The 10,594-nt window shown below is 44.3% G+C and overlaps 1 protein-coding gene across 1 annotated transcript; it reads left to right on the top strand.

Annotated features, from left to right (window-relative positions):
* Positions 1–463: 463 nt before the first annotated feature.
* LOC134631881 (mixed lineage kinase domain-like protein) lies at positions 464–10,324 on the top strand. The gene is made up of 11 exons (XM_063480446.1): positions 464–549; positions 2,521–2,953; positions 3,122–3,199; positions 3,340–3,517; positions 3,678–3,778; positions 4,314–4,449; positions 7,764–7,848; positions 7,928–8,070; positions 8,327–8,376; positions 8,473–8,613; positions 8,704–10,324. The coding sequence occupies exons 2-11, from the start codon at positions 2,527–2,529 to the stop codon at positions 8,757–8,759; spliced, it is 1,395 nt and encodes a 464-aa protein (XP_063336516.1). The 5' UTR covers positions 464–549; positions 2,521–2,526; the 3' UTR covers positions 8,760–10,324.
* The last annotated feature ends 270 nt before the right edge of the window (positions 10,325–10,594 follow it).

Raw genomic sequence — 10,594 nt, forward strand, 5'->3', positions numbered from 1 at the left:
AACTACGTCACTATTTGTGAAGGAATGTCTGTTTCTTCTATGAACTTCATAGAAGAAACAGACATTCCTCCTGACTGGACTGAGGACATGGTGATTTATCACACTTATCACCGTATTATCACAAAGAATTTCCAACTTGCCCCCATCCAGAATTCTTATTACAGATATTATTCAACCTTTCAGGTTTGTTCTGGGAGGCTCAGGAAAGCCAGCAGGCTGCCCTGAGTATCCTCTGCTTAACTCAAGTGACTCCTCGGGGGAGGCTAGAGGGTTGCATGAAATAAAAAGCTTTTTGTCTGTTGAGGTCATTTTGTTTAATAGTAACAATAGAAATCCCTCTGGTGTCTTTTCATGAAGACTTTTAAGTGTCTGGCTCGGGTGTGACTGTGCAGTGTGCTGCTTCTGGGACATAGTGACTCATGCAGGCGTGTTAAACAGAGCGCAGGGTTGCTTAGCTGGGAGACATAAACAGGAAACAGGAGCTACTTTCGTTTTCTTGTGGTGCTCTGACAGCACACTCCTGTGAAGAAGAGCAACTTTATCTCAGAGGTAAACGGTCTTTCTGCATTTTCTGCTCTTTGCACACAGCTGGTCTGTTTTTGGACAGTACTCCCCGGATTATGGCGGAGTTACTCTTTTGCTGTTTGTTTGTTTCAGCATCTCTCAGTGAAACAGAGGAAAGATTTAGCACAAAGCCAGAAAGCACGTGTTTGGTGAAAAAGCGTTTGTCCCTATTTAAACCGCAGAAAATGGCTTGTTGGCCTATAATATGCGATGTATTCCGAGCTGAACTGGGACAAAAAAAATCCGCGCTGGTGTTTTTGCTCCACGTGGCACACGGTGACGTAACAAACCAGCAGCTGGATGCTGACGTCTTAACGCTGCTCGCCCGTGGAGCTGAAAGTTGAGGGTTCGACTCCTGACTCTGTTTTATACACTTCATTCTGTTTCCTCACCACGTTACTTTCACCTTCCTCGTCTCTTCCTCACTTCTCCACAGCTGGAGCAGCTACAGCCTGCTGTGACTGGGAGGCCTGGTTACTGGTTGTTACCAGCTGTTACTGGTTGTTGCTTTTGATGCTGATCGCGGTGCAGCAACTAACGGCCGCTAACCTGTCGTTCACTCCACACATTCTCAGCATCTATTTTTAGTTTCTATTGTTTTCTCTCAGATTATCAGCTCCATCTTTTCGCCACTTCTTTTGCGAGTGAGCGCACAGCGAAGGTAGGGGCGGGGTCTGTCACATTAAGAGATTTCATTGGACAATCCAGTGTCAGTAATGAAAATGAACCAATGGGATGCTGTTAGGTGCCCAGTATGCCACATTACCAGTTGAGCTCTGAATGTATCCCTCATGAATGATATCAGTTCATCTGAGCTCCAAACATTATTCCTGTCACAACAAGGCAGACGCTGCAATCAGTGTTTGCAAAATCACTTTTAAATGTGTTTATTTATCCAGTTAAAGTCTGTAAAGTCTCACTGACATTAAAAATGTCTTTCTTAAGAGAGACCTGGCCAAGAGGGCCGCAGAAACTGCAGCAAGTCTAACAATAGTTCTGTAAAGAGATTTTAATCCGCCAAAAAGAACCAGGGTGGTTATAATGTAGGTGAAATAACGCAGTCATTGTAAAAAAAAAAAAAAAAAAAAAGGTCATTTCTTTATAACCCCTTTGTTAATCCTGTTCACTAAACTCTACATACCAAATAAACACATTACACATAAAAGCTCTGGGACCCCGCGATAGGTGAAAATCCATCAAGTAGAAACCATATGTTTATTTTATTATTTGTAAGCCATAAAAACCCTCTCCACACTCCTATAAACCCTAATATGTCCCTGTTATTAGTTTTTTAGACTATAAAATGTTTATTTTATCACAAAAATAATTAAAATTTAAAAAGGTAAAAAAAAAAACAGGCCCACGGGCCACAGAAACCTGGGATATAATGACATTTCTGCAGTAGCCTATAAATTACAGATAAATTCATGAAGTAGCGAGTCCACAAAAGGCAAATCTGTGTGATTTTTGTGTGTGGATCAACACTGAAGAGTAATCCAAGGTCTTGATTTGTCTTTGAGAGGTAGCTGCAAAGACATGAAGGCGTGATGCCAAAGATGAAGGAGGAACAAACTAAGACTTACTGAGATTTGAGAGGAAGGGCTAAAAACCTACTTTGTTACACACCATGTAATATTGTCATAGTTGCTGGCTTTGGTCCCAGGCTTTCAGCTACGTTGGAGTTTGACTCAAAAGTATCTCTCCTATTCACAAGTGAGGGGAGAGTGGAGCTGTAGACTGACAGATGGGTTGGTGAGGGGTCTGCAGGACTAAGTGGGTGAGGAGCTCTGTCATTAGGGAGCAGCTCAGAGCAGAGACACGACTCTTTCACATTAAAAGAAGCCAGTTGAGTTCATTAGGACGCCTCCTCGACCCCTCCTGAGCATTGAAGCATTGATGGGTGTGTTTTGATTTGTTGCATTTTTATGTTATAAACTGTCCTCTCTGTCTCTTTAGCTCATCATGGAAACGGTAAAGCCCTTCTTTTCTGCTGCCACAAACATCTACAAACTGGCTAAAAAGGTGAAGGCCAACAAAAAGCGCTGCCAGCGGATTTCGGTCCGAGTCAAAGCCCTCGAGGATGTGGTGAAGTCCATCACAGAGTTCTCTCCACAGGTAGAGAAAGCCCTTGGGGAGCTGATCCTAACTCTGGATTCAGCACAAAAGCTAATTGAAAAATACACTGCAGCCAACTTGGTGGAGCGCATCCTGAAATCGGGCAGCCACGGAGAAGAGTTTGATACGGTGAGCGAGCGGCTCAACGATGCTTACCAGGTCCTGTGTGTAGCTCTGCAATCAGAGCAGAGCAAGATGCTGTACGAGGTGTTTAGACAGAGAGAGAGAGAAGACGAAATGGACGGGAAGGAGGACGACACGGAGATGACCAAATGTGAGGAGAAACTGAATTTGTCTTTAGAGACGTTCAAGCAGAGCTCTTTAGTGTTTTGATCCTTGTTCACCAAAGATGATTCTGTTCCTCTCAGTGTTTCCACACTTAGAATAAATCCTGTTAAAGCGTTTGGACCAGACTCAGAGTTTGTGTTTCTCTGTTCTTCAGTGCTAATGGACTACATGAAAGAGCAGCAGGAGAAAACCAACACCATACTGAGACAGCTGGACAAAGTGGTGCAGATGTGTGAGTACGACATCGCTGAGCGGCCCTGCGGAGAGTTGTGTCATAAACAAGTCTGTGAATGGTGACTTACTGACAAACCACACATCTTATTTTGAGAAAGTGGGATTTATAATTGGAGTCTTTATCTTTTTTGTTCACAGTGAATAAGCCCAGTTTCAGCAGCGTGGCTGTGCGACAGATTAAACCAGATGAACTGAAGTATGAACATCCCAAAAAGCCCTTCAAGACAACAGCGAGCTGCGAGCTCTACAAAGGAGAATATCAGGGATTCCCAGTGGCCATCAAGAGATACATCAACCCCATGAACACCAGTGCACGGTCTGTACCACAGTTCAGCCCCATATTGGGATGAAACACAGGAAAATAGTCCTTCCCATTAGAAAATAACACACACACTCACTTCTTTATAATCAGAGGCTCCCAGTGCTCTCTGTGTGCTGCTGTATTCACTGCCATCAAACATTTTCTCCACATCCAGAGACGTGAAGTCTATTTTCAACAAGGAAGTCGACACCATGAAGCAGTTTGAGTCGCCCAACATCCTGCGAATGTTTGGAATCTGCATCCAGGATGAGAACGGTGAGCAGACCGAAGCGTGTGAATAACACAGAGGTGCATATTTTTTTGAACGAGCACTTGTATTTGAGCCAAACCTGAAAAATTAACTGCAGCGCATGAAAACGAGAGCGTCAGCCAACACAGGAAATGCAGTTCATCACTTTACACGTAGATAAGCAGGGTTCAAAAAAGAAAAAAGGACAGATGAAAACAGAAATCCACACCAGGGGCTAACCCTAAAATTAAAACAGGAACTAACAGACAATACTAACACATTTACAAGTAAATACATATCAGCCACCTCGCTTAGTCGTACCTGGCACAGGAGGAATGGACTTCATAGCTTGCTTGGTCACCAGTGATTTCTTGGCTTTAACTAGATTATCTCCCCCTGCTGGTACTGCAACTGAAGCATGCGTGTCCACGTCGGGGGGGATCCTCACGGTGGACCAGAGTGTCTGTTACACGCTATCCCCAGATATACATACGTGAAAACATCACAGATAAATGCACTCAGTGACAAACCTGTAGTAACTTGTCTTGTGTCTGCCTGTAGGACCCAACCCTCAGTTCTTCATCATCATGGAGTACTGTGAGAAAGGAAGTCTTCGCCAGGTTCTGGACTCTGACTACACTCTGACCTGGATCAGGAAAGCTCACATGTGTTTGGATGCAGCACGAGGACTCTATCGGTCAGTGTGTCTGCTTTATTACAGATTCCAACCTAAACTCCAAACAAGTTGGGACCCTGTGTAAAATGTAAATGAAGACAGAATGCAACGATCTGCAGGTCTCATCAGAGTCAGAGTTATTATGTGTGCCTATGCCAAGAGGCACACATATTACTATTCGTCGGATTTATTATTATTATTATTATTATTATTATTATTCTTCAGTTTCCGCCTGAAATTTTGCAGCGAATCTCGCCTCGCAGTTTTGAGACAAGCTTCATATATGTTACCTCATTTTGTGCGGCTGGATCAGGAATGGTGTGCTATGACTTTTGGTGTTTATGACTATTATAGTTTTTTAAATATTAATATTTTAGTGAAAATTTTCCCGCGCTTCTCTGCCAAACAGTTTTGACAATAGGGTTACATATGTTAGATCATTTTGTGCGGCTGGAGCTGGACTAGTATGGTATACACTTTTGGTGTTTATGACTTTTATAGTTTTTTAAATATTAATATTTTAGTGCAAATTTAGAAAGATTCTTCTTTTGGCGCCATAGAAACAGACTTCATTTGTGGTGTGTTGGCTCCATCTTTTGGTCCCACTGATACAAATTTCAAACTTCATTTGTGGTGTGTTGGCTCTCTCTAGTGGTATGCCGGGAGTAGTACGGCCTGTCTACCCTTATTTGGATTACCGTAATGATGACAATATCAACGGTGCGCACAGCGTCGCTGCTTTCAGGAGCCATTGGAATTTTTAAGGTTGCGCAAATCATTCAAAAGTTACGGTAATGCTTGGTGGAAAACTCAATATCCCACAATTCATAGCACGCCTCTGCCGAGTCAAACAATGGCGGCCATCACTTAGTTTTTATTTTCCTCTTAATACTGTTTCTAGGTCACAAAATAAACTTTTAAGATATTTTCAGGCGAGAATATAGGTGTGTAAACTTCAAATATCTGCTCATTTTGTCAAAACATCCCATATTAGCGACAATGTTCTGACGATGTCGTTTCTGCTTGAGGCTAGCTGGCTAGTGTGGCTAGCGCGGCTTTGCTAACAAGCTACAGCCGGCCTGGATGACAGTGAGAGCGGCTTACTCTGGTTTCACACCCGGTCCTTCGTAAAGTCTCGTGGTCACAGCTGGACTTATTTTAAATAAATAAATTATTTATTTATTTATTCATTTTAGTAACGGTATAAACAGTGAAAGGTGGTGGATTGGCCAGATGTAAACTTCAAATATGTGCTCGTGTTACCAAGACATCCCATATTAGCTCTGATGGTTTCGGTGCCTGCAAAGAGCTAGACAGCTAGCTAGCTAACTGGCTGTCTTTTTGACTCAGGGTCATAGCTGGACTTATTTTTCGTTTTTATGAGCCGATGAGGGTTTTTTTTTAGTAACGGTACAAACAGTGAAAGGCGGTGGATTGTCCAGATGCTGGTCGATGTGGAAAAAATAACTGAGTTGTTTGGTGGTCCCTGACGCGGAGCTACAACCGAGGGCAGCTATCCACCGGTGTGTGTCAGACAGAGCATGCAGGGAACGAGGCGGCGAGGCGACCGCCGATCAACCGGTGGTAGATCGTGGATCAGGGAAACCGAAGGCAGGAGAAGCAGACGGCTGCCGGTCAGAGCGTGAGGTGAACTGAATTTCAGGTAAGAAGTTATGAACTGCACTCTATTTGGGTCAGATATAAACCGAGTTTAGGTGTAGTTTAGTGGAAACCAGGAGATGACCTTACCGAATCATCAGAGCTGAACTGGTGATGGAGAAACAGGTTTACCTTTTTTTTAGGTGACATGAATGAGTTGAAGGGAAGTTACGAACTGTTTCTGAGAGAAATAAACACCAAGCTCCTTTTTTATTTAGCTGACAGCTGGTAACTGTGCAGGGGCGGATCTAGCAAAGCTTTTGCCAGGGGGCCAGGTAGGGCATCTTACAACCAAAGTTTGTATAATAATACACAAGATTGGCTGTAGACCATTGTTAATCATTCAGAACACTGTGTAAAAATAACAAAAAACAAAAAGTGAATGCAAAAGTGCATAAATATTTATTTTACGTGATTGATGTGTGTGGCGGGGCGTGGTCTGCAGTGCCGCTGCAGGGGAGGTGGACCCACCTGAGCGGCATCTGCAATCACGCCTCTCTGGCGTAGTCTGTGCTCTCTCGGCTGTTTTTTGGGTGTGTGTCAGGCTGTGAGTTGAAAAGCTACAGCCGGCTGTGTGGGTACACCAACCATGTGTGAAAAGTGGTCCATAACGTAATGCTTCAAAGCGTGTTCATGCAAACATTGTCGGGTCTGCCGTGGTACAATGGGACTTCTGCTCATGAAACTATGTGCACAGCGTCTGCAAATCGGGGCTGTACAAAGTCACTTCATCTTTACCCAAAATTGTAAGCTGTCATCTGTGAGGTGCGAGCGGTGTTTGTTTTTACCATAGTTCATGGTGGAGAATGGCTGCTCTGCTGAGTTTTGCTCTCTGTAGCTGTATGAATGGCAAACTACACTGTTTACCAGCGGCATAGGCACACTTAAAATTTCTTCTGAAATTTTCGCTTTCTAGTTTTATTTACAATAGCACATAGAAAAAGTTGGAGGCTGGAAGAGTAAGTGGTGCTACGAGGAAAAGATGGAGGAACATTTTGCACCTAATCGGGTTAATGGAGAGGCGAGGGACCATCCCGCTCGTTATCAGTGCTTCGTTCAAAGCCTGCGTCTCTGACGGGTTGGGGATTGTATCAACGAAACTGGCAGCTGGCACATCTGGAGAGGCTCCATCAATGCTGAAAGGTATATACAGGCTTTAGAGCAACATATGCTCCGTCCAGGGAAGGCCTTTATATTTCTGCAGGATGATGCTGAACCACAGACTGCATCCGTTCCAACAGCACGGCTTCTCAGTAGAAGAGTGCAGGTGGTGAAGCGGCCTACCAGCTGAGAGCATCTGGAGCATCGTGAAACCAAAACCAGAACGAAGGAGACCCGGGAGTGTTCCTCTCCCAGAAGTACGGCAGCTTCTGTCCTCAGTTCACAGAAAGTTACAGGCTGTTGTTAAAAGAAGAGGAACTCTACACAGCGGGAAACATGGCCCGACTTTTAGGAGATATGTTCCTGCCCTCAAGTTCAAAATGAGACAACTTTTTCTTTGCATTGTAAAGTTTCTCAGCTGAAACCTTTGATATGTTTTCTGAGTTCTGTGAGTAAAGTCTGAGTTTATGAGGTCTGCAAATCATTGCATCTTCTTTAGAGTTGGGCAGCTTCACAGTGACCGTGTCGTTCATAGATTCATGTTGGTGATGATGAGTTTACCTGTCGTATCTTAGACTGCACAATACAGAGGAAAAATGGAAGGTTCACGGGTCGATCAACAGCAGCAAGTTCCTGGTGACTAAAGACTACACCGTCAAGGTACTGAAGGCAATGCATGCTGGGATTCCTTGCAGCTGAACATATTTGCTTCATATGACGGTTTGGTTGTTGTTTCCAGCTGGGAGGTTTCAGGCTGTCGAAAACAGAGACGTCTCTGAAAAGGCAGACGGAGGACAGAGCCACGAGGTCGCTGTGCTACTACTGTCCCGAGAAGCTCCACAACGCCAGCTTCAGCTACTGCAAAGAGTGGGAGATGTACAGGTGAGACCCCACGGCTGTCGTTCCAAAGAGGTGTGCTCAAAGGCCCTCATTCATAAACTTTCTAAAAGATGGACTTAGCTTGTGGGTCCGAAAAGTGAAGCTGATGTAGAAGTGACTTGCATGTGCCATCGGAGCGAGACTCCTCTGGTTGGGGGTTTATGTGAAAACAGCTCCTGGCTGACCTCACAACACTTTACTGATTTCAAACCTGCTGTGGTTTGTAAAATGATCAAATTTGCTTTTGAACTTGTTTCAGTTTTGGAATCATCCTGTGGGAAATTGTAACCTGTAAGAATCCTTTTGAAGGTTTGTATCTAAACTACACTCACTGAAGATTTAAACTAAGATTTGGAGTCCTCTCCATCGACTTCTCCTCCTGACGTGTCTTCAAATGTCTCGTAGGTATCTCAGATAAAGACATTTATCAGAAGGTGTGTAAAGAGAAGTATCGAGAGCCGCTTCCTGATGACTGTCCTGCAGAACTGGGACAGCTGATCAACGAGTGCCGGGCCTACGACGGCTTCCAGAGGCCATCAGCTGGAGGTGAGTTCAGTTACTCTGTGACTGAGTACAGTCACGGTGAGACTGAAGTTTCTGTTCATTATTACAGTTTTGATATTTTCTCCTGTGCAGTGCTGCTGGATAAACTGCGCAGTGTGGTGACACAAATGGAGGAACAACAAGACTGATTAGAATCATCCTGAAGAGGAAACACAACTCGGAATAAAACAGGAAGATAACTAGGGATGGGTACCGGTGTCCGGTGCCATGATGGCACCGGTTCTGACATAAACGGTAGTAACCAGACCGAAAAGCAGCGCACATTTCGGGGCTTTATTTCGGTGCTTTTTTTTCCTGAGCTGTGATGACTTTAGATTTTAGCCAATCATTTTACGTTTCCGAGGATAGTAGGCGGGGCCAGGCACGTACGTTCTTTTAGAGCAGAGCTACAGATCAAAAATATCCAAGGCAAAGCGGCCAAAAGTCTGGCTGTACTTCGCAGCAAAAGATGCAAACTCAGCAGCCTGCAACAAGTGCTTTAAGCTGATACTGTGCTACTGTCAAAGGAGGTAACATCTCGAATCCGATGAAACACCTGGCGACGCATAGCGTTTTTTTTTAAAGCCGAGAAATGCGCCGTATTTGATAACTTGCTGCGAGACCTCACACCGAGCACATCTACTGCGGGTGTGGTGCCTGTTATCGGACCCGGAGTTAGCAACATCCCCCAAAAACCCGAAGAGGAGAGTCCTGGCCCCTAGCCCTGCCAGTGTAGCAGAAATGATGAGGATGATGATGCAGCAGCAGCCGTTCTTCTCTGCGTGAGTAGCTTAATGCTGTTCGTGTGTAATTCACGTTGAGTACGCTAACCACGTTATTAAATTAATGCATGTAAGGTGAACTAGCAAACACCGTCGTAGTTACATGCGGCTGTCTTCTTGTTTGACGGCAGATACTCCCTTCACCCTGGGCAAAAAGGCTAAAATGACCAAAGAAAAAGTGGAAAACAGTTAAACATGAGAGGTTTTTGGACAAAGTTTGTGTTTTTTCCATTGTTTAAGCACTGCTTCCAGCCAAGAGTGATACCATATATGCCCTATAGCTGCAGAAAAGGCTAACATTGTTATCTTTTTACAAAAAACAGCTGAACATGAGAGGTTTTTGGACCAATTTTGTGTTCTCCATTCTTTAAGCACCGGTTTGAGCACCGTTTAAGCACCGGCACCGTTTCAAAAGTACCGGTTTGGCACCGGTATCGGATAAAACCTAAACGATACCCATCCCTAAAGATAACTGTCAGGATCCGTGGGCGTTGACGTTAATATTTTAGTTTCTTTCATTATTATATTTTCTACATATTCTGTTCTTTATCCGGCGTGCCAACACTACAGAGGTGACAAAGAGGGCACTGCTGCGTCTGCATCACATCTCCAGCTGCACCACAGCAGAAAAGAAGGTACTTCAGAGGGTTGTCACTGCTGCCCAAGGAACTATTGGCCACCCCGTCCTCACCTTGGGAGAACTTTTTATCTCTTGCTGTCTAACAAAGACAAAAAACATGATCAAGGACCCAGCTCACCCTGGCCCATCCCAAATGAAGATGCAAGAAATAAAGGAATGATTTGAAAACAAGCCTTTATTGGATGATACAGGCACATGTATGTTCATTTAAAAAGCTGGTTTCAATAGAGCAAATAGATTCAAATAGATGCACGTAAAACACAGCAGAAAATAAATAAAATCAAAGACTCAGCGGTCCTGTTGCTCTATTTTCACCTGTTTAGCAGGAGTGGGGCAGGCGGAGGTTTGCCCTGGTGCAGGTGTGTGGCAGCCGTCATGTCAGTGGGAGGATCCGGGAGTTTCTCTGTGAATTTCACATTCCCGTGGCAGCGCACTCGGTGCTTGCTTGGAAGTTTAGGGGTTTTTGCTGTAAAAGAAGTTTTCTTCCCACGCAGTGAGCAGCAGACGTTGCAGGCATTGTATTCCACATCATTCAGGAGATTGTAGAAATGAGCAGTGATGA

This window comes from Pelmatolapia mariae, linkage group LG7, assembly GCF_036321145.2.
Source record: "Pelmatolapia mariae isolate MD_Pm_ZW linkage group LG7, Pm_UMD_F_2, whole genome shotgun sequence".
Taxonomy (NCBI): Eukaryota; Metazoa; Chordata; class Actinopteri; order Cichliformes; family Cichlidae; genus Pelmatolapia; species Pelmatolapia mariae.

What these genes read in the sequence shown, in the direction of transcription:
- LOC134631881 (XM_063480446.1), top strand. Translation starts at nt 2,527, where the DNA reads ATGGAAACGGTAAAGCCCTTCTTTTCTGCTGCCACAAACATCTACAAA. An exon ending in GCAGCACGAGGACTCTATCG is followed by an intron (nt 4,450 to 7,763) that starts GTCAGTGTGTCT and finishes GTCGTATCTTAG; the next exon opens with ACTGCACAATACAGAGGAAA. An exon ending in CCAGAGGCCATCAGCTGGAG is followed by an intron (nt 8,614 to 8,703) that starts GTGAGTTCAGTT and finishes TCTCCTGTGCAG; the next exon opens with TGCTGCTGGATAAACTGCGC.